This window comes from Perna viridis, chromosome 1 (assembly GCF_037379345.1).
Source record: "Perna viridis isolate PV_CMFRI_1.1 ecotype Kerala chromosome 1, ASM3737934v1, whole genome shotgun sequence".
NCBI lineage: Eukaryota > Metazoa > Mollusca > Bivalvia > Mytilida > Mytilidae > Perna > Perna viridis.
In genome coordinates this window covers 46,324,981-46,349,268 of record NC_142445.1, presented here as the reverse complement: position 1 = coordinate 46,349,268, position 24,288 = coordinate 46,324,981, and the positions used below count along the sequence as shown (strand labels likewise).

The following is a 24,288-nucleotide window of genomic DNA, read 5'->3' as shown; positions in this document are numbered from 1 at the left end:
ATATATATATATAGTAAATTGTAAGGAGCCCCTGTGTTTGAATCGGAAACTGGGTAACAATACATTAATTCAATGCTAACAATTATTTCTTCTTTAATGTAAACTTCCCGTTCTCATACAAGCAAAAAACACACGTGTATGATATTTTTTAAAAGAATTACCAGGCGCGTAGCTGAGGCCAAATTGAAATGTATGCAAAATTACGGCAGGGGGTCCAGGGGGCGAAGCACCCCCCCGGAAGCTCCGCGGAGATAGCGTTTTAGAGCATCATTTATGCCTCTCCTGGATGTATTTTATCTAAAAAAAAAGAAAAAAAAATTGGCAAAATTAAGTGCAGGCAAAAGCTTTTTTGCCTAACGGCAGCTACGCGCCTGGTTACGTTGTAGCGATCTTTGGGTCGCTTATGATATTGCCCAGGGAACCAGATTAAAGAACTGGCAATGAATATTCATAGATATCGGGGCCCTGCCAATGTATATTGACCTACTAGTCTCGTAAAAAGCCCTGTGCTTGAATCGGAAACTGGGTAATGTCCAAAGCTAACCGATCATTTCATGTGAACTTCTCGTTCTCATACAAACAAGAAATACCCATAGAACACACGTGTATGATATTTAATCAGGTAAATTTTTATCTCGTATGAAGCTAGAACTATGACGCTACGGCACAGCTCTGCAGCATTACATGGAGTGTAAATATATAATTGTGCAAATCATTTGCGAATATAAAGTAAACTGAAAAGTCGTGAACAGTATTAGCGACTTAAAAAATTATTTTTATTTATGGAATACCAATGAAAAAAAAGGAATGTGGTTTGATCTGCAAGAAGTTCGATTAAAAGTATAATTACACATCAGTCAATTTCTATTATTATTTTTTACCACTTTTTATTTTTCAAAATACATTTACTTTTGGTTCATATTTGCATTGCTTGATATTTCATGTTTCTTTTAAAATTTGAAACCTTAGCTATTAATTCATTTAAGTGGATTAATCGCGATATGTCAGTTTAACAAGACATTAATACTGGAATTAACTACGGAAGCGTCAGGATACAACATGTAAGAAAATCCTTCATTCCAAAAAACAAAACAAAAAACAAACAAAAAACTATTAACAGCTGAAATGGAGACATATTTCATATCACATGGAAACGTCCTTTTTTATAATTAAAATATGTGGGACTACTCTATGGGCTCTGCCTCTGTTGTCTCCGACCTCGATGATGTGGACAATAATTGGAACACTCCTAAATATTTTTAACACATACAAGTTTTTTATTCTTTAAAGCTACTTAATTTTAATTTTCAAATACCAGCACCAAAAGCTGGTGAACATATATTCAAAAAAGCTTTAGAGTTATAAACAGAAATATGTGTAACTTATAAAAACTCTGAAATATATCAGCCCAGTGTGGCCTTAGCTGCTGACCTTAAACTTCAGTCTAAAGATTTGGCAATTAATTGTGACACATACATAAATGTCGATCAACAAACATAGCAAGTATGCTTGGAGCTACATAGTGGACATTTGTTCAAAAACCTGACAAAACATGCTGTTGTGAAGCCTTATTTCATTCCACTGACCTTTGACCAATAAATTTTGCATCAATTAAGGCATAATGGAAAACATTTAAGGAAAGTAATATCCTATTACAAAGTTTGTTTCCTAAGATATGCAGAGGACATGCTTGATTATTGGATGGAAAATGAAGATTTATAACTGTAGGCACAGTGGAGGTTGATTAAATTCCAAGGTTTGAATGCTTACACACTTTAAGCCCTAATACCTGAGTCCATCTGATCGTCCTCTTTCACCAGATAATTTTATAAATTAAAACCAAGGGACATTCAACTGTATGCTTACTGAAGTACTGCAGGATGCAATAATACACATCTCTTAGGTAGCAACATAAAATGTGTAAAAAAAATCTGCAAGAGAATTGCACTCTTTTATTCTAAAAAGAGCAATACCATACAGATAGTATTACACATAACAATGAAGTTGTAAAGACTTCACAACAAATCAAGAAGCTCACACCATTAGCACTCATGCCAAATTATTTGTAACTCTGTTGGTGATGTCTTTTTTTTGTAAACTGCTTTCAATTTGGATAAATTAAGCAAATGTAACTTCATTAATAAACTAGTACTATGACACACACATTTTTTGAAATAAAATTATGTAATTTAAGTATGAGTATTTGTTTATTTTTACAATTATATTACTTGGTGTCATTTAAAACATTAATTATGCATGACTTTTATTGTATGTATATCATATGAGAAATATAAAAAGACTCTTTTCATATCCAAGTTTGAACAATCAATACAAGCATCTAAATATGAAAAAATCATTCCATAATAGTTTAATCCCCTTGCTTAAATATTTAATTCAATACATGTATATACAATATCACAGATAAATTATGCAGAATTAATAAATTTCTACATTCTTGTGAAACAAACAAAGCCACTATTTTTCTATTGCAAATGGCACACTACTGAAAAAAAAAAATTGGCAAATCAGACATCCCTGTAAAATAGTGGCAGGGAAGATAATGATGTTAGTTTTTGTAGTGTTCAAAACAATAAAAAATATATAAATCCCATGTGAGTCACAATTGAAATTCAGACAAAGATGTTTTCATGTAACACAAACAGTATGTTGATAATGCTAAGATCATTACATTGTTTTCTTCCGAAATCAGAAAACCTTATTACAAAACAATGTCTGTTTCAGCTGACACCACTGATGTAAAGAAACCAGATCTTTTAGGCCAGACAGACTAGGTTAATATGTGATTATTATTGTACTCTTATTCTCCTGTGAATGCCTGTAGTCCTGTTATAGCTCTACCCAATATCAAGGCATGGATATCATGAGTCCCTACAAAGTATAAAGCATGTGCGATTTCCAAATAAACCTTGGGAAAGCAATGATTCATATAGCAGCAAACAATAGTACAGGTTTAAGTTTTTGTTTTATTTTTTTCCCTGGACTGTTACCTTGCTTTGTGTACCAGTAAGTGATATTTTTAAAGGTTATTGTGTAAAGCAGTTTATCAACATTTCAGTTCAGCTTCAATAAAGTGAGAATATCCTGAAATTTGAGTATTCTATTAACAAACTACAACTTTTTTTCATTTTGGTAGAACAAGTCTAGATTGGGTAAGAAATCACTAGATACTGGATAAAAGAATATCATATCTGTATCTATTTCTTATAGAAGTACATAAGGCAATAAATTGGTTGACCTACCCTCATACGTGTTCACTGCTTCAAGATTCATGACATGACGTATCACATGATATTCATCAGAGATTCCATTACCACCAAGCATGTCTCTGGCTGTTCTGGCAATATCTAAAGCTTTACCACAAGAGTTTCTCTTGATCATAGATATCATGTCTGGTGTTACTCTGAAGATTAAGTTAACATTATAAAAAATATATCTTCAATTTTCATATTTAATCCTGACAATGGATGCTCCCATTTTCAATCATTTACTAGTACAAAAAATAATAAATAAAAATACATTTATACTTAATAAAACTTCGTATACAAGTCACAGCCACTGGTTTAATGAATATTGTTTTTTTCTCTCAAAAGCATTTGACACAACACTTCAGAATCCTTAGCCTACATGTCTTTTTAACACTTACAATCCTTGATCTTTCAATCTTCCAACTTGAATACAAGCCTGCAGTCCAATAGATATTTCCGTCAACATATCTGCCATCTTCTTCTGTATCAACTGATTTTTAGCAAGTGGTCTTTTAAACTGATGTCTGAATTGAAGATTATGAAAACATGTATATATCATATCTTATCATAATAATTAAGAAATAAATTACGGAAACTCCTTTTTTTCATTGTTTTACGACAGGCTGGCCATTTACGTCACATAGTTTTACCACAAGCGATAGATAAAATGGAGATTCTGCGATTTATTTCGATTCTAATAAAACTAGTTTCTTCATATTTTTGAATAGACGCAGCCTGTGTGTTGCTCAAAATTTGGGTCATATGTTTATCACATTTTTACCATGGCTAAGGTATAAAGAGCTTTAAAGCAAGTCATAATAGAAGACAAAGTTGACAGTTATTGATAAATACAAGCTTCTTTATACTTCCTGAAGTTCATTCTTTAACTGGTTATACTATGCACTTAATTTTTAAATCATTAACGAGCTCCCTATATTTCATATTTAAAAAAACAATTCAAAACATACTATATCATATTTACAAACAGAGTTTGAAAAATTAAAGCATTATCAACAAATGATCAATGATATGGTGAAAAATGAACAGCAAAGACTACAAGAAATTTCATCAATGTTACCTGTCTATTGTATATTGTCTGGCTGTTTCTAAACAAAACTCGGCAGCGCCTAGCGTACCCCAAGCAATACCATAACGTGCATTGTTCAGACACCCAAATGGACCCTGAAAAAAGTTAAACAAACAATAGTTTTACAACTCAAAACCAATCTACTGGCTGCTGTAGTATTGACTATTCTTAAAATGAGTACTAAAGGATATTTTTAAAATGAGTGTCATTGGTTATTCTTAATGTTGACAATTGTAGATTTCATAATGAGTGAAAGTTGAAAATTGCAAAAATATCAATTCGAGTTATTTAATTTCAACATAACAAACAATCCTCGGCAAGTGTAAGATGTTAAAATTAGATAAAGAGAATTGATAAGTTGCGATTTTCAACATTCCCAAATTATAAAACCTTTTTCTCTATGATTCCTTTTGAATATTTTGGCCACTTGACATACAGCATCTGTCATGGCAGAAATTCTAGCAATCTTTCTATATGACTTCATCAATTGTGTGTGTTTGGAGCACAATTTAGAAACATCACAACATTGCTTTCCACCAATCAGTTTTTATAGTAAATGATAAACAATCGCACCCTTGAATCACATAACAACCAACTGCAACGGCAAACTTTTCATATCACTAGTTCATATCACATTGTCCATGGTATAATATCGCAAATATCTAGGCAACCAAGGAGTAGAAAAAAATCACCTATCATAGATAAGTAACATTATTTCTGTCATCTTTCTTATGAAATCATAGACATATGTATTTTCAATTAATAATTAGTGTTTAAAATGGTGTAATAATGATATGTTTAAATTATTTAAAAAAAGTTTGATATAAAAATATGTATGGTAAAATCACAAACATTAACTGTAAAAAGCTTTCAAGGGGAGATAATTGACAAGAATATGTATTGAAATGTTAAGGGAATTTTAGTTTTTTTTGTATAACAAGGAAAAGAGTCGCAATAGGCTATTCTTAAATTGAGTGTTTCAACAGGAGTTACATGTAATTCAAGAAAATCAGGACTCTTAGATGGAAATTATTATGAAACTCAAAATTTTTTTTTTATATTTAAGAATGCTTTATTGTCACTTCATTAGTATAGAAATCTTCCACATTGGAATACATTAGCATGATGTTATTAGAAACAGTTGTTTTATTTTTATAAAAAATTTATTATTGTGAAAGTACTTTTTCATTTGATATCAATATTTGTGGTTTGTCATATCTATGTAAAATTTGAGGATTTTGAATTTGTTGCTTTTAGTGGATGATAGATCATAGTTTTCAAAAGAAAATTCACATTTTTTTTATACCTATGGTTTAAGTAAAGAACCAAAAGCACAAAATTGGTACTAAATTGACAGTAATTTTTGTTATATGTTAAACAATACATGTTTAGTTTTTTTTCATAATGATAAATATATAGCTCTACATACCCCTAATCCTGAAACATGAGGAAGCATATTTTCTTCAGGAACTTCAACATCGTCCATGGAGATCTGTCCAGTAATACTAGCTCTCAATGAAAACTTTCCTTCTATGACAGGGGCAGTTAACCCCTTCATTCCTTTTTCTAAGATAAACCCCCTGATCTTATTATTGTCTCTGTCACACTTACCCCACACAATAAACACATCAGCAATGGGAGAATTTGTAATCCTGCAAAAATTACCAACAATATAGTTATGTTACCTGTAGTGAATGATTTAATGCTTAAGATACCCTCACTCATTTCAAATCCCAATAAATTCAGTGGAAATCCTGTTCACATCTAAGAGATGTGCTTGAACAGAACAATTAAGAACACACCAAATCAAAAATTTGTAAATTTAGATATTCTGTCACGACAAAGCCCATCAAATTAAGGATTCACAATGTGAATGCAAAAGATGCATAATATTTACTCCCTTTAAACAACCATTTTATGTCACTGAATGGATTTACATTACAAAACCCACAACTGTATAACAATAAGGCAAAATAAAATTAATTGGTAGATTCTCATCCCCTACGGACCCTAAAATTTTTTTTTTTAAATTAAAAAATTGGGTCAGGAATTTCAAAATCAGGATTTTTTTCACGTCAGTTGCCAATATTGAGATACTATAACACACAAATCTTTCATTTCTTCGCAACTAAAATTATGCTTCTTTGAAAGTGACGTGGTTATGGATATAAAATTAGGCTATCAACTATCTGGTAAGAAATGAACAATAAAATTCTCCCACCCAACCTTTTTTTGTAAAGGTTAGATGAGAATATACCATTTAATTTAACTTGGCCTAACAACCCATTCTTTATATACATTAATGTGGCAGATCAGATAATTACCAAGATTTTGTTCCATTAAGTGTAAATGTTTTACTGGATGGATTATATCTGGCTTTTGTTTCCATAGATGAAGGGTCACTACCATGATTAGGTTCAGTCAATCCAAAACAACCAATCAGTTCTCCTTTTGCTAGAAATAGACAGGTTAAAAAGACATTTTAGTAAAGATGGTTGTATGGTCTGAAAACACACTAATTGTAACATACAGCTATTCAACTCATTCATAACTTATAATGGTCTTTAAGATGTTAAAACCAACTCTACTTCCCACTTAAAGCAAAAATAATAATAATAAAAAAAAAATTAGATGTTAACTGGAGCCAATCTCAAACCTAAAGTGAAAATGTTTTGCATTACTATAGATTCAGAAATTATTGTGGTGATGACAAATATGTGAATTATAAGAAAAATCCTACTATCTTTATCAATTATGTATAAGTTTCTGATGAAATTATTGTAATATTGCTATGCTAAGACAGTCACATTTTTCATAGTATAAACATACTACAAGAATATACAGTACAGTGCAACCTCTATTAAGCAGTTACCATTTGGGAAAGGTAAAAGTAACCTCTTAACCTTTAAAAGGGTTTAAGTCAAATGCATGAGAGAAGTGTCAGCTGAATGGAGTTAAAACTATCTAGGGAAAACAATCAGGTGGGATCAAATGTGGCTGTGCAATGTGGGTGACAGCTGGTTTGAGGTGATCATTACTTAGAGCAGGTTTGATTGTACAGATCAAAATTGAAATTAATTAAATTTTGAAACATGATTTCAGGGGAAGTTTTCTTACCTAATCTAGGTAAATATTTTTGCTTTTGTTCTTCTGACCCATATGCATTTATAGGATGCATAACTAATGATGACTGTACACTCATAGCAGATCTGTAGCCACTGTCTACCCTAAAATGGTGTCATGAAACAGGCTATCATAAAATCATACAGTAAAAAAAAAACATTCAATGGAGTATTTTAATTGATTTCTCAAGAATATATTTATCCTGCAACAAGGCTCCTTTCTATACATATTCAGGGTGTCAAATAAACCATTGCAATATTGTACAGTATTTGCATGATATTGTCTTTCATTTACATTGTACAATTTGAGCAATATCTCGAGTAGAAAACAGGTAACTAGTTTTATGATGCTTCCTATTACATCCACATTCATGAGAAGAAAAACATACAATTTATAGTTTTTTTCTTGGGTAAATTTGAGATTTTTCGTCTTAAAATATAGTTGCAAGATAAAATCAATCCATGTACATAGCTTGAACATATCAAATTCATTTGCACTCACTGTGAAACAATTTGAAAAATTTGGCGAAACCCTAACAATCTGACCTGTTTCTAAAGCATGTACAAAAAGAAGTTTGATATTTTCAAAGCAATGTACTTGTGTTGTACATGAATAACATCCAATTAGAAATATTGAAAATTTAATATTCCTTAAAGATAACTGCATGAACATTTACCGGTAGGTGAATAGAATTTCAATTAAAAACTGCCTTGAGTGCACTTCATTAGAATATATACTTCCAGTTAACAGTGTCTATATTTGATAATCTTATCTTCTATGAAAGGAACCACAAGGTGTTTACATGTATTTCAAACTGATAACTTAAGTATGGGATTTATTAACCTCAATAACAATTACCAGTATACTGACAGGATTTTATAAGACACTGTACTCATGATTCATTATTGACCCTGATTCATATAAACTTTCCGCTCATGGCAGTACCATACCTTTCCACCTCCCTTGCAATAAGACCATAGGCCACAGATGAAACACCAGCACATCCATAGCCTTGTATAGTTGGTCCAAGGACGCCTATAGATCCCATCTCTGGTATAATTTCTCTATGAAAGACTGAAATCAAGGTTTAATTGTTATTATCTTATAAGACTGTATTGGTTGTTCAGAAAGAACTTGGAAAAAATATGATGAATATCAACAAAACCAAATACTAAAACATGAAAAAACTAAACATGGTTATTATTCTCATTTCAAATATTTTATTGATCCAAATCAAATGGATTGGACAACAGGCTATGCCTATACGTATCATCTCCAATTACAAGATGGTTATTATTCTATATATAGATCTGGATTATCCAACAGAAAATTCTGGTTTGATAAAAACAAGCGTAAGTAAAAAAGATAAATACTAATTTAGCAATTTTTAATATTAAATCATCTTTCAAATGCATATTAATAAATGTGTGCATATTGAAAACAAAATCAGCAACAATAATCAAGAACATTCCTTCATTTGGCATTTTAAACATTAAAAAATACAAGTTTTCTCCAACTAACTGATATACCCAATAAATCTTTTCTATCTATAGAAGACAGTATTATAATTTGCAGAAATTAGGACAACATGAATTAACTTACTTTCCTTTCTGTTTGCCATCAGTATTCTTGGCATCAATTTTTCCTGACAATAGGCTCTAAACTGATCTCTTACAAGAATCTCCTCTTCTGTAAGCTGACTCTCAAGGTTGAGAGCATCTTGCCAATTAAAAACAACTGAAAAGAAAAAATTAAAACCAAAAATATAACTCCCTTTTAATTAATGCCTTTTCTACAATACTTGTATATATTTTCTATTGAACAATATTTTAAAGAAATCAACAGGTTAGTTGATATTTCACAAAGTTCACATACAAAATCATGTAATAAAGATAGCTTATCTCTTGAAATAACAATAAAAACATTAATTAAATTTAAATAATGATAAGGGATAAGTAATCTTCGAAGTACATGAATATGATCATCAATGCCCAGAATACTAAAAAATTGTCAAGAAATAAGCTATAAAGTGACTTCTCTTTTGGTGTGGCATGCCCATTTTATTTTGTATTGATAATTTTTAAGTATTATTTTTATGCAATTGTAATATATGGACACACGTCTTGAATTATGCTACAAACAACATTAAATTACAAAGATTTAACAAATGCATTAAACAAGGTCATTTACTTGTTTAATCTTTAAGCTGTTGAGCACCACAGATTTATCTTTCAAATAAATAATCATATCATAATTTGAAACAATAAAATGCAATTTAAAGAAATATTGACTGAAAAATTCATTCATGAAAGCATGAGATTTTACATGAAATGCAAACAAAATTAATAAGAAAAACATATTCGCCTATAGACCAAGAAGAAAAATACAAACCTTCTTTTTTGACACTGTCCTTATTAACAGTTTGTGGCTCTAAATTTCGTCAAGGAAAAATGTAAGTGTAATTGATGTGTATGCTTGTAAAAGTTAGTTGTAAATCTTTTCTTGGAAAGAGTTGGATTTGTTCTTATTGACCTTTATCCTATACAATGTACATTTAATGATATCTTAAAGGTAAATATAATAGAGAAAAACAAGGGTATGTATCAAAGATGCTAAAATGACTTTAAAATGGACCAGACATGCATAGGCCTTTGGGTTCATAAAAATAAACCCAAAAAGAACTGTAAATTTAGTTTAATAAAATAAATAGTTAAAAAAAAAACTATATCCTGTCCTCCGGTTGATATTCTTTACAAGAAGAAGAAAAAAGAATGCTTTATTTGCAATTTGTACCCAAATGGATCTGAACATCAAACAACAAATCAAAGAGAAACAAGTACCGGTACTATCTTTAAAAAAAAAAAAGATGGCCGCCGCAGTAAAAATTATTATTTTCTACATTTCACTTAGGAAATTCCACATGGCATGCAATTTTAATTTTCGATGCAGTTTTTTTTTTATGACACGAAGTTATCAGTATTTGACCAATCGGGAAACAGAATTGCATTTCCATGGAAGAGAGTCTTTAAGGTCAAAGGGTAAAAAGCATAACTATACTGACTGTGTCGGAAAAAGAAGAAAAGGAAAATTATTCAAGCATAAAAAGATATAGGAGAGTTCGCCATTCTCATTAGTGATGTCATATTCCCTCATCTGTATTTCATAAAGTGTCAAATTTGTTGTCAGTTAAGCAACTAAATAAACAATTGACAAATTAATGATAACAATTCCAATTTTCAAAACTTTATAACTTTGTTACTTTACATCCAAATTTGGTTCTGTAAAATGTTTCATTTCGATAAAATTATTTATATTTTGTATATGAAGTTATTTTACTTGAAAAATAAATTTGAAGTGATATTTGTATGTAAACCTCTATTTATAAATACAATTGTAAATAAAATTTAATAATTGCTCATACAGTCTCATTATTTAAGACAACTTTTAATCGATTGCTGACAATTTTGTTTAAAATATGAGCAATCGTACAACATTCCATTGAAGAATAAAATTTTGGTGAGCAGATTGGCGAAAATTGCTTCTGACTTGAAATTTGCGAGATCTACTATTTTACCAGTAGTATGTATCAAGGGTGCTAAAATGACTACAAAACGGGTCACACATGCAAAACAATGTTTTTAAGGGTTCAGTAAATAAAAACTAAGAATTTTATTTAACAAATAGTTAAAAAATATATATATCCCATGACCCTGTCATCGAGTTTGTTTCATTGGAGGACAGGGACAAGGCCCACAAAACCCAAACCCGTACTGTTGTATTTTTTAAAAGGATACGTGCTGTTCCAAGGCATCTACATGACTTTGACGAAGCTACCTGCTTTATGAAGTTAAATAAACGGGAACGAGGAATGCTTAGTGTCATGACGGTAGATTTATGTACTCGTTTCGTAAGTATAGAAAATGTTGGGTAATGTTTACTTGACCTTGAACTTTTCTGAATTTGCTGCTGAGTAGTAAAGAAATATTCAACAACAAAAATAAGATAACTTCTACAATATTGGAACAATATTGATTTCGGTAATAAATTATTTTCTTTGTTTCTTTTCGTGTCGAATTTTATTTTTTATCGTACAGAAGCACAAATAACAGACTCGCAGAAACTCATGTTGACATCATGGCTGAAGTTATTTTACAGCATGTTGATCAAAAGGGTCATATAAATTCTTTACAACTCGCTAAAGAGTTAAAAGAAGACCATCAAAAGATAGTCGGAGCAATTAAAAGTCTTCAGTCTTTCGGAGAGGTGATCTAACTACTAATTGTTAAACAAGTTGTTATTTTAATTTTTAGTACCGAACTGTCAATTGGCATGTATGATGCAATTATTTTAGAGACGGCTGCTTGCTACAAAACTTTATTGTGGCTTATCCTTGCAGTGAGCATAAGAGCCTAAATATTAAAAAAATGTTGCTCTAATGATATTTGTTCAAATTTCCCCTGACCTGGACTGTAACCCTCCTCTTTCTTACTCTTACTCTTAGTCTTAGTTAAGTGGATATTGATATGTCAGGTTGGCACAGGACGAGAGTAGGTGGAGCTTGTCACTTTTGGAACAGAACTGTAGCAGATGTGTAATTTTTTACCAGAATCATGAAATTTTCTGTTAATTCTGGTTTTCTGGTTTTAAGTATTGTGTCTGCTCTTTTCTAAACAAAAATTAAGGTGGGCCCTGCACAACTATTACTTGAAAGTCGTTCAAAGTGGTTAAAGAGCTGTACTCTTTGGTGCCGCTGATTCTCCAACTTTTTGTATGGCTCATCGTTCTGATCCTATCCCCAACATATCAATATCCAAATAAATAAGAGGAGTGTTGCAGGGTCAGAGGATATTTGGACTATGATAAAATATGAGACCGAAGAAACATGGAATGCTAAAAAAAAAAGCAAAGTCCTTTTTTACTAACTGGTTACTTGGTACACTGTCTTCATAATTTTGTGTAAGGACTGAGTTATCGCTAGAGTCACACGTCATCACAGAATTTTGTTCATGGTTTCTGCCATTTTGATTGTCTAGGTTGGTTTTCAAAATTGAAATTATGATTTAATGTTATAATGTGGACCAATAAAGGTAAAACACTTGTACAATGCCACACCTTTATTATGGGAATGTTGTGAAAATTGGACTATTTATGTTTGATTTAACACATGGTTTTCTTCTTCTGTGTAACCCGTACTCTTTGCAGAGTGTTCATTTATGCCTGCAGTTCATATTCAGAATTAAACTTTTTTTTAGCAGCTATATTACATTTTGTCATGGCAAAGGGCTATTTTTATTATGAGTTTATTATTACACTATTTTCTGCCTTCAATAAACTATCGATCTTAGGTGGTATATGCATTGAATGTTTCAAGTGACATTCATCTTGTTATAGTACGTAACCACATTTGCAAAGGCTGTCAAAAGTATGAGTTCCAGTCGGGAAAAGTCACGATTTTATAAAATTTTATACATTTGGAGTTATTCCTTTGAAAAAGGAAAAAAAAATGGCTTTGAGAGATTTATTTGGGTAAGGTGAAGAGTCCAGCTTTAGAAGACTAAAAATACCGTTTGGGAACAGGTGAGCGATTCAGGCTCTCTAGAACCTTTAGTTGATTTTTGATGCAATTTTTATTTTTTTTATTGGATTCTATATGAAAACCTTACCCAAAATACAAGAGCTTTAATAAGTATGCTTACCAAATTAACCCTATTATTTATTTTTTGAGGTAATGAGGTACAAAGTGATTCATGAATGGACCCTGAAGTAGACCTTTATACTGAAATAGAATTTCAAAATATTGTGCAATATTGTGTCCAAATGAGTTTTGTGTTAATTATGAACTATAAGTACCAATGTTTAGTGTGCCAAAAATGAATATTGTGTCCACTCTTGCCTTAAGTGAACAGAGAATGACTGGCATTGGTTGTATCATGCTGCACTCACAAAGCTTTTAATTATAAATTTTGATTGGAACTTTACTTGATTCATCATCTTGCAGTTTGTATATTCTCATTATTCTGCTTATTAAAGTTTACAAGTAGTACAGTCATTATTATGATGTAAACTTTGGTAAAACATTGTTAACATTATGTAGCTCTTTTCAGGTGATAATTGAACAAATGGAAAATAAAAATAAATATCCCCTTTTGTTTTAAAAAAACAAAACGAGTATTAGGATTTAAACATTTTTTCTTTCAGTTGATTAAAGCAGAGCAAGTAGTCAATAAGAAGTGGGAGTTGACTGATGAAGGAAAAGATGTTGCTGCTAATGGTAGTCATGAAGCCAGAGTATACTATACTATTCCTGATGGTGGAATTGCTCAGGCTGCTGTTATGGTAAGTAAATTTTAATTTGTCAATGACAAAGCTATCTTTTAAAAGATTATTTTGGACAGGTTTATTTTTTTCCTTGCTTGAAGACAAAAATTATGAAATATTCAGGGCCAATGGCAAGTAGGCCCCTGCTAATTTCAAACCCTAATATATTTTTAAGAGAATTTTAGTAAACTGACAGTTTTTGTAAAGAATAAGATTTTTGAATTATTATACTTTCAGAAAAGTGTTCCTAATGCAAAAATAGGATTTAGCAAAGCTATGCAAGCTGGGTGGATTGCCATGGATAAAAAGGCTGAAGGTGGACCAAAAGTGACCAAAAAGGTGAGAAAAAAATGAACTGATATTTGATGGTGATAAGAGTTTTTGTTTAGTATTGTCACGTTCAAACTATTTGTATTTATGAAAAGATGAGTATTATGTTGTCATAGTAACATTAAGTTTCAAAGTATTTATGCTACGCTAGTTGTATTAATGTTTTTCTTTTCCAGGCAGATACTATAGATGATGTTATACAAAAAAATTTACAGAAACTCCAGCAAAATCAAACAGACTCTTTAACAGATGAACAGAAGGCTGACTACAAAAAACGGAAACTTATCATTGAAGTGTTGGTATTATTAACAAAATTTCTAAGTATTTCTAGAATGTAAGACAAAGAAATCATCATCTTTAAATTTTGATCATAATGGTCTAATGATTACAGCTTGTGTATAATTTCTCATTGCAAACAAAAGTTTTGTTTTGATAAAGCTATGTTTTGTTGGACATGTTTATAGAAATTTTCATGTTTGTTGCCTGTTTTTTCCCTTTTGTCCAACTCTTCATTTTATCTTTTACATCTGCCACAAATAAAGTTAAGCATCATTTACATGGAGATATGCATATATGAAGCTGATGTCAGAATTCTTCAAGGGAAATAATCTTACTGAAAGTTTAATAACATGGTATTAGTCCTCTTGAAGGGGTACAGTGAGTTCATTGTTGATTCATTTAATATTGAGCTGAAGCCTTGGTACCATGTCACCTTACAGTAGCAACTATAGAATGGATGTGGTGAAATATGACAAATGCACCAGTGTATAACATAAATACAAAATACTAAGTACTTTCAGAGATCATGAAATTGTCGAGGAATTATTGGAATTCCAATTTATTCTTCATTATTCAACCTATCTTTAACTTATCATAGTTATGTCTTGACTTTACAGAAAGATAACTTCATATGAAGTGACTAAAGGAGAAAACTTCAGTCTTAGTATTGACAAGCCAGAAGTTGATCTTACACCTGAAATGCTTCTTAGGTAAGAGCCTATAATGGGTATGCAGACAATACTTCTGAAGATAATGTTTGTAGGAAAAGGAATGGTTATGGTGCAAAGTAACAAATGCACAAGTTTATGACCTAAATACAGGATAGAAAATACTTTCAGAAATCACCAAAAGATTGTTGACAAGTATAAACATATCTTAAAGTAAGCTTCGAAAGACCCCAACAACAAAATTGATATAATCCAGAAAGATAACACTTCTTCAAAAAAACTAAATAGTAAAAAACAAACGACCTGATTTTCATCTGCTTAAAAGCTGAAATACGCTTTTTCAAAACAGGAATTTGCCATAAGGGTTCTTTTTTCCAACCCTGCGTTTACTTCTGAATTCCATAATTGCCCCATTTTTGGTTGGCTCAGTTAAATCAGGTCTGAAAAAAACCTGGCTATAACCACCCCCTTTAATATATGTTAAAAAATGAATTGAAATATCAAACACACTCACCATAATATTAGTAATACATCCAATTCTTTTACCACTAAGAAGATTTAAGTGATATAAAAAAACACTAGAAAAATGAACTGTCTAACATTTAATACTAAGCAGTGCTCACAATCAGGTGCTTACTCTTATGGCCCCTCATCAGAAATGTACCAATTTGTAATAAAAAATATTCTTACAAACATATCCAGGTAGCTCGAGAAATATTGTATTTAATAGTTTATACTTATTGACTGGGTTTGTGGGGAACAGTAAGTTTATTTTTCACTGAGGTAGAACTGTTGCCCGATTTCTCTGGAAATTAGGAACTCTGTATACCTATTCAAGAACTTGCATAAACAGTCATATATTTTTTACCTTGAGACAACAAACAAGCAAATTGACCTGCTGACTGGGCACCATTCATGATTTTAGTGTTATGTGACTTAAAGTTGAAATATCAGGACTCGATCTTGAATAACAATGAATGGAGAGAATTCCAATGAAATGTTAAAAAACCTAGCCAATCCCATAACGGCAATGTAAATTCCTGGAAATATATATATGCTTATGGTCAAATAGTTTCAGGGAAGGCAAATAGTTAGGAAACTATTGACTGGTCAATAGTCTTTTTGCATGTAACTCATAGGAATAGTAAAACTATTCACATTGATTTTGTGGAAAAAAGGAGTATACTGAGATATTACAGTTATTATATTTAGTATATTTTAGAATTATTTTACAGTGGTTCATGGAAAACTAAGACCTTCAAAGACTACAATTTTGATGCTTTGGGTATCCCTCCCAATGGTGGACATTTACATCCATTGCTGAAAGTCAGAGCAGCTTACAGACAAATATTTTTAGAAATGGGGTAAGTTTTGTAGCTTTATAGTAGATGCTTTGGGTTACATATTTATTTGGTACATATATTTGCACTTACAAGTAACATAACAAGTTTAGACCAAGAAAAAATATATGCCCATTTTAGGTTACATTGGATGAAAAAATATGGTAGGTAGGTAAAATCATTTGATTTTTTAAAATTATTTTATATAGAGACTTACGGGAGGGTATCTTGACTTTGATAGTGCTCAACTGAAAAATGATATTTTAGCAGCATTTCATAAAAAAATACCAATATAAAATGCTAAGGTAGGTAGGGTAACCTCAAAAAGTTTTTTCTCTGGCCATATTTAATATATTTGAATTAAACTATGTGATATTAGCAGTCTTTTCCTTTGCAAACAACAGCTGGTTGTATATTATTATAAGAAGATCTTATTGATTGAGGATATTTACAGATTCACAGAAATGCCCACCAATAACTTTGTGGAGAGCTGTTTCTGGAATTTTGATGCACTTTTCCAACCACAGCAACATCCGGCTAGAGATGCCCATGACACATTCTTTGTATCAGGTAGGAATACATGCATGTGCTATTTATCTCATATTACCCATTTTTTTACTGTATTAAGCAATCAGAATAGCCACATGTCAATAGCCAATAGTCTCATAAGTATAAAATTATTAACGAAACTAAATGAACGTAAACATGTGAATTCTTTTACCAATGACAAGATACAATATCATATTGCTCTGTGGGAAATATCTTATTTTTTGTAAAAAAAAATTTGTAGATAAGGAGAAGATGGATGAGATAGGTAATATTTTTCTGTACACATGATTAAAGAACCCATGCAGTGATGGTAAAGATACCAACTGTTATTACACTGTTAAAAGCAACAGAGATTTGGATGGACAAATGAATAATAGCCTTGTATTTGGAACTGGATTTCATAGCTGATAACTTTGAATGTATTAGCTTGACCTCAATATAAGAAACAAATTTATATTTTTCCAGAACCTCGGGTAGCCAATATTGATCAGGTACCACCAGACTACCTTCAGAGAGTAAAGAGAACACATTCAGAAGGAGGTTATGGGTCTCAAGGGTATGTTATTACAAGTTTGTTTTTAAAAAAAATCTGAAGGGAAATGAAATGACTGTTAAAAAGGTTTTTTTTAACTTTTTTATAGTATGGTACCCCTAACTCATTGATTATTTTTATTTTAGGTATAATTATGACTGGAAGGCAGCTGAAGCAGAGAAAAATATATTGAGAACTCATACAACAGCTGTTAGTGCTAGAATGCTGTATAAATTGGCTCAACAGGTTTGTACTATTGTTAAGTCTGTTTTTTACAGAAAAATGGAAATTATTGCTCACAACCAAGGAAGCATGTATCATTATCAAACTCTTAACAGCATAATGGTGGGAAATAACTACATACAGGAAGCCCTTGGTACTCTTCACTCTAATTTTTTTCTTAATTTGCTGTTCATTCTTCGTGAGGAAATCAATCTGAAGAAAGTTATAAAAAAAATGATAAGAACTGTTGTTCTTTCAGTAATATGAGACATATAGTCACTATGACACTGTGCTATTATTAGTGTTAGCTGATATTGTTTGCTATCATGACCATTGCTGCAATAGAAAGAACGAAGGGAATAGGTTCATGTTGCAGATAATGGATAACACATTTAGGGTAATGAACATATCTGACTCTCATATCAATTTTTGCATCGTAGACAAATTTAAAAACTATAGATTATCTCAGTAGTCTTCCAGGATTAAGGAATATTTTCAAAGCTTAAGTAGTAGTCCACCTAAGAATCATGCAGTGGGTGATTTATCGATGTCAGACATTCAAACCAAATTTACTTGCAATATGTAGGATTTAATGGAAAAACAAGAATTAATATAAAAAAATGAAAAATGTTTTCACCGTAACCATAGCAACGACCATTCCTTAGCAAACACACACTTCATTAATATAATTATTTAGTTTGGTAAATTTCCACCATTAGATATAAAAAAATACATTCAAACTGTGACATTTTTGTGATTGTTAGGCCCTAAATTGGTGGTTGCTAAGGAGCGGTTGTTGCTATAGTAACGGTGTAAACATTTTTTTAAAAAATTTTCCATTTTATTCATTGTTTTTCTGATATATCCAACTGATTTAAAGTCAATTTGGATAAAATATCTGACATCAATAATTCACTTTCAGTGAAAATTGCATGATTCTTAGGTGGACTGCTACTTAAATAGTAGCCAAACTTTGTTAATTAAAAAAAAAACAAAAACAAAAAAACATTTGGTTCTATGTTCTCATATTCCATCATGTATATATAACATATTCTGTTTTCTGTATTGCTTTAGAGATTATGCGACTGAAAAGTTATTTTACTTTAAAATGTATATAAAATCATTTTCGGCATAGATCATTTTAAGAATTGCAATGGAATTATATCTCTCCTTTAATTTGTGTTCTTTTACTTCACAGAAAGAGTTCACTCCAGTGAAATATTTCTCCATTGATAGAGTATTCCGTAATGAAACCACCGATGCAACACATTTAGCTGAATTCCACCAGATAGAGGGAGTTGTAGCAGATTATGGCTTAAATCTGGGAAATCTTATGGGCATTATACATGAATTCTTTAAAAAATTGAATATTTCTAAACTACGTTTCAAACCAGCATACAATCCTTATACTGAACCTAGTATGGAGATATTCAGTTATCATGAAGGTAGGTTTCTAAATCAGTCCATTAATGATTTGATTTTTAAATTCTAAGACTTTATAAAAAAAAAATTAACTTAAAGATAAATGAATTTGATAACACAACTTGTAAATCATCCTTCATATTTATGATGGTTTTGTCTCTCCTATTACCGGGTAGACCTATTGTTTTTGTTAAGTCTATTCATCTCTTTATTACAGGTTTTTTTTACTAGTACTTGTATTATATATTATTTGTGAAACATATTTTAAACATAAAAACTGGAATATTTTCTAGTTCCTTGTTTTGAAGCAACAATTTGTATAATAAAATGTGAAAATAATTGCTCTAACTTATAAATATATTATTCTACTTGTAGGTTTAAAGAAGTGGGTAGAGATCGGAAATTCAGGTGTATTCAGACCAGAAATGTTGTTACCTATGGGTTTACCTGAAGGGGTTTCTGTGATAGCTTGGGGTCTCTCTTTAGAAAGGTAATTAAAAGTGATCAGAGAGATATAGAAAAAAAATCTCACATCAAACTGTGTAATACAAGATTGGTTTTTTGTCTTGTTGTACAAGTACATTTTTGCATAATAACTTGACAAAAATAAAGGACTTTTTAATGACATCAACAATTTTAAAGATGTTTTTAGTATGACACTGTCATAGTCATCATCCCTAGATACATTTTTTTGCAATACTTTGTGGAATACTCTGTGGATCTTTATGAAATAGTAATCAAGGGAACCAAGATTCTGGCTGAAATCAAAAGAATTGAAAGAAGACCCACAACAAAGGTTGTAAAATAACCAAAATAATCCATACAAAGTAAAAAAAGTAAATGAGCAACTCAGACTCCTTTAAAAACTGGGAGCAGGGACTATGTGCACTGGTAGGGTAAGCGCCCTCTTCTTTTCTAGATATAATTTCGGAGTTGCTAATAAAAAGTTAAGTCCAGGGTAAATGAAAAAGTAAAGGAAAACTACGATACATTGAATAAATCAGTTTTCATGATGCAGATGGATACACCGTGACGATCCACGAGTTCATGATGACATACATAAAACTTGAGTAGTGATGACTTCAATCTTGTAGCAACATAACCCTGTTCCAGAGGCCTAATTATAAGAAGTCTAATGCAATACCAAAAGTCTGTGTAGTTACGGCAAGCTCTGGAGTTGTGATATGAGATCTCCATATGCAGGTGCTGAAGGGATGTTGCTATAGATGAAAGGAAAGTTGACAATATGGAAGAAGTCATTGTGTTTGTCATATACTTTTGTTGATAGTTTTCCGTTACCATTGATATGAAATTTAAAAAAAAAGGTTTTCTTTTACAAAAGTAAGGTTCTGATTAGTTTCTGGTTTCTTGGGTTGTGGCCTAAACTGCTTAGGAATAAGGGGTCTGAAAGAGCCAAAAGATGCACTTTTTAAAACTTGCAGAAATCGCTTATTTTTTACCAATTTCAATGAAAGTTTTGGAAGTCTTCTGGTTCTTCTGGTCCATTCTAATTGTGTATCTATTTTGGGCTCCATTATCAAGTTTATTCAAATTTGTATCCCAAATTGAACTTTGCTTGATTTTGAAAAATATGCTACGTGAAGTACTATTTGGATACACTATTTGTTGTATTACCTTTAGGAAGTATTTTATTTTTCATCTTTTGATTTATTGATACAATTTTGAATTTTTATGACTATAAAAATCAAATTCTTTTGCAGGCCAACAATGATAAAATACAAGATAGATGATATAAGAACATTGATAGGACCTAGAGTTAATCTACAGATGGTGAATGATAACCCTATTTGTCGTGTTGAGAAACATTAATGTAGGCTTTCATTTTTATTTATTTACTTTGATATAATTATGGATCACAGAATGACAGTAGTTCCAGATCATGTGATGATAAATTAATGGCCAGGTATTATGTTTCATAGAGGCATTATATGATGGGTTAACCTCACAATTATTCCACAATGTGTTCTCTGACATCTGTTTAAATGTGCCTCAGAAAGAATTGATTAATATTTGTAGTTCTTCATTAGATTATATTTATGCTGAAAGAAAATGAGTTAAAGTTTTTGGCTAATCCATAAATGCTTATTTCTATTTAATAAATCACTTCTTAGTATTGAAGATTTGTTATACATAAATGCAAATAAGAATCAGACCAATCAAATTGTAAACAAAAGATTTCTGATATACTCTATAAGTGGTTATTTTCGCTGTATTCACGGTTGAAGTTGGAACCTGAAAATTTAATCATGTGAAGTATTGATGAATATAAAAAAGAGTTATTTATGTTTGTCTTATTCATTGAACAGTTCGTCTGCTGCGAAAATTATATTAAGCAAAAAAAAAATACCTCATCCAGTTTTTGAAGAAAAATGTGAAATTTTCCATACGCAAAAAAACCCACTTACAGGCTTTCAAGCGGGCCCTTATTTCCCTAATTTTCCTTACTTTTCAAAAGCAGCCTTAATTTTCCTAATAAAAGCAGAAGAATTCTAAAAAAGCCCTATTTTTGTTCAGAAATTCCTTATTTTTCAAATTTTGAAATTTTTAGATAGTAATTTCTTTTTATATTGTTTGTATTAATGGAATCTAGCTTAGTATACAAATGTACTGTCAGAAAATGAATATTATGATAAAATAAACACCTCAGAAGACATTTTGGTGGTCATTAGCAGTTCACAACTTCTTAGGACCCATACTAGTTCAACTTCTAATGGTCGAACTAGAGTGCTGAACTGTTCATGGCCACTGACATGATTTTTTGGGTTGGTAAATAGCTTTTATATTGTCTTTAGCCAGTGGTAAGTAACTTATTTTTCTTTTAGTATTATGATTGAAAAAGAAAAAATGTCATCCCTTATTTTTGTGTTAAAAGCCCTAAAAAATCCTAAATTTAGCGCTTATTTTTTAAGAATTGGGCCTAAAAATAGCCCTTATTTTTTACAAAAAGTCACTTGAAAGCCTGCACTGACACGGTAGTAATAGTGATATTTATATAATGTATGTTAGACTTATTTTGTATAATTTACATATTTCATTTTCAAAAATTTTGTGATGGTCAATATGAAATGTATGAAGCCCTTGTACGTTTTACATGTTCCTATTGGTCTGGAACAAGAATCAGGATGGACAACAGAATGATATTGTGCCATAACAGGTGTAAGGAATATTAGTCACTGCTCAGTTTTATTTCAGACATTGTATTATTGCTTCTCCTGGTTGTATGTTTATTTCAACTGTGAAGGAAAATTAAAGATGTGCAATACAAATGTTTTTTGTTTCTTTGATCCTTGTAGAACAACATTGTAAACATCTATTAAACCTTGTAAGTCTCATGCTATACTCAAATATATTAATATTTGTGAAATTTTGAATAGTTCAGCATTATCGATTGATATCCTTTTCATATCATTGAATTTGGTATTTTAGCCAAGCCCCTAACTATGGAACTGGTTTACCAATACACTTATTACAAATGGTGCTAAAAATAATGACTATGACAGAATTGATTTGCATTGAAAAAATATGAAATTTAATTTGGGAAAACAATTCCTTTTATTTCATTTTTGTTTTTAGTGTATTCAAATTAAAATTTAAGAATTGTTTTCAATTATTGGTTAGATTATTGGAGTATAAATGATTTTGGGTTGGTTTAAACTACAATATAAACAATTCTGCAGTTTATTCAGTGTAAACGGACCCAAAGTCATTTATATTCAATAGTTTTGTGACTTATTTGTTTTTACTTTTTCTTCTTCTGAACATAAAGATGTCTGAACAATTACTCAGACCGTTTATTTGATTCATACCAAACTTGGCTAAAAAATCAAGCATGCTTAGAGGGTGAGCATGCAATTTACAAAATTTCAAAATGGCCCCAAAACAAAACCTGATAAAATGAAAAAAAATTCTATGAAGTTAGTGGAACTGTTCAGTTTTGTGAAAATTACTCATATAGATCTCCTTGACTTGGTGACGTCACTTGCAGAAATTTTTTTTTAAAAAAAAGCAGCCTTTTTTTTCCAAAATGGCTGCCAAAATCGGCATAATCTCATCATTGTTTGATTATGATGACAATTGATTTCTAGGGTAAACATTGCATTCTAAATTCAATGGCGGCTTCAAAATTTGACTGAATCTGACCATTTGCTGGTTTTGGAAACTTTTGTGTTTTGCTTGCAAACACAGTATCACTTGTTTTCATTCAAATTGCATTCCTATGCTGTGTGAACGAATGATTTCAGCAGAAGCGAATTTTAAAACAAGTGTGGAATTAATGCAATCCAATGTGAATTGACATTTAAGTGTGTGCGACTGAAAACCGAATTCAAATGCACATTGTTGCAAATTCAAAATATGTGTGTACATTATCAACATCTTTAATGCACACTGACTCGATGCAAATTGAATAATTCAAATTGAGTGCAAATTAGTTGTGAATGCAGCATAAATTTCAGAGTTACGTGAATTTTCATATTTTTGTAGGATTTTTTTTTTCACAGGTTGCACTGTAACTTGAGAACCCCTCCTTTAAATAATTTCAAACTTTACACAACTGTTTTTTCCTTATAATAGTCTACAGTACTGTATATACCTTATGTAGAAAATTTAAATTTTAGTTTTAGAGTTGTGGGACTTTTTTTTGTGATTTTTTTTTTCTTTTCTTTCATCTGTGTTAACATACCTTCTGCATCTGCTAATGGAGTTTTCATATCACAACTCAAACATTATGCCAGAGCTTGCCATAACTACACAGACTATTTGTACTACACTAGACTTCTTACAATTAGGCTTCTGAAACAGGGTGTGTTGCTACAAGATTTTTAAAATCTCTACCAAAGTTTTCAGGGCAGGTGGATCATTATGGTGGATCTATCTGCAGAGGATTCTTACCGGTGGTCTGTGATCCCAAGTTTTTAGTGTTTGGGTTGCTCATTTATTTTTGTACCTATGTTTATATCAATTTAGTTATTTTATGTTCTTTGTTGTGTGTGTCTAGTTGTTATCCTTGGATTATTACTTTGAATCCAGGTTCTATTGCTTTCCCTTGCACTTATTTAATTTAATCATAAGTAGGGGAATCATGTGCTTATTGCACAGCTTTTTATTTAAATTTCAACAAGAATTTTAAATT

The 24,288-nt window shown here is 31.0% G+C and overlaps 2 protein-coding genes across 2 annotated transcripts; one reads left to right on the top strand and one right to left on the bottom strand.

Annotated features, from left to right (window-relative positions):
* Positions 1–1,937: 1,937 nt before the first annotated feature.
* Positions 1,938–11,433, bottom strand: LOC148629022 (glutaryl-CoA dehydrogenase, mitochondrial-like). Its single transcript, XM_088542531.1, has 11 exons — positions 11,271–11,433; positions 9,868–9,906; positions 9,079–9,213; positions 8,427–8,550; positions 7,471–7,580; positions 6,678–6,807; positions 5,783–6,005; positions 4,345–4,448; positions 3,665–3,790; positions 3,261–3,421; positions 1,938–2,889 (listed from the first exon to the last, which is right to left on the bottom strand). Exons 1-11 carry the CDS (start codon positions 11,356–11,358, stop codon positions 2,819–2,821), a joined length of 1,311 nt encoding a protein of 436 aa, XP_088398657.1. The 5' UTR covers positions 11,359–11,433; the 3' UTR covers positions 1,938–2,818.
* Positions 11,434–11,592: 159 nt separating this feature from the next.
* Positions 11,593–22,423, top strand: LOC148629021 (phenylalanine--tRNA ligase alpha subunit-like). The gene is made up of 12 exons (XM_088542558.1): positions 11,593–11,739; positions 13,675–13,812; positions 14,032–14,133; positions 14,301–14,419; positions 15,021–15,113; positions 16,307–16,435; positions 16,866–16,981; positions 17,426–17,516; positions 17,639–17,738; positions 18,913–19,159; positions 19,512–19,626; positions 20,858–22,423. Exons 1-12 carry the CDS (start codon positions 11,611–11,613, stop codon positions 20,964–20,966), a joined length of 1,488 nt encoding a protein of 495 aa, XP_088398684.1. The 5' UTR covers positions 11,593–11,610; the 3' UTR covers positions 20,967–22,423.
* Positions 22,424–24,288: the final 1,865 nt, after the last annotated feature.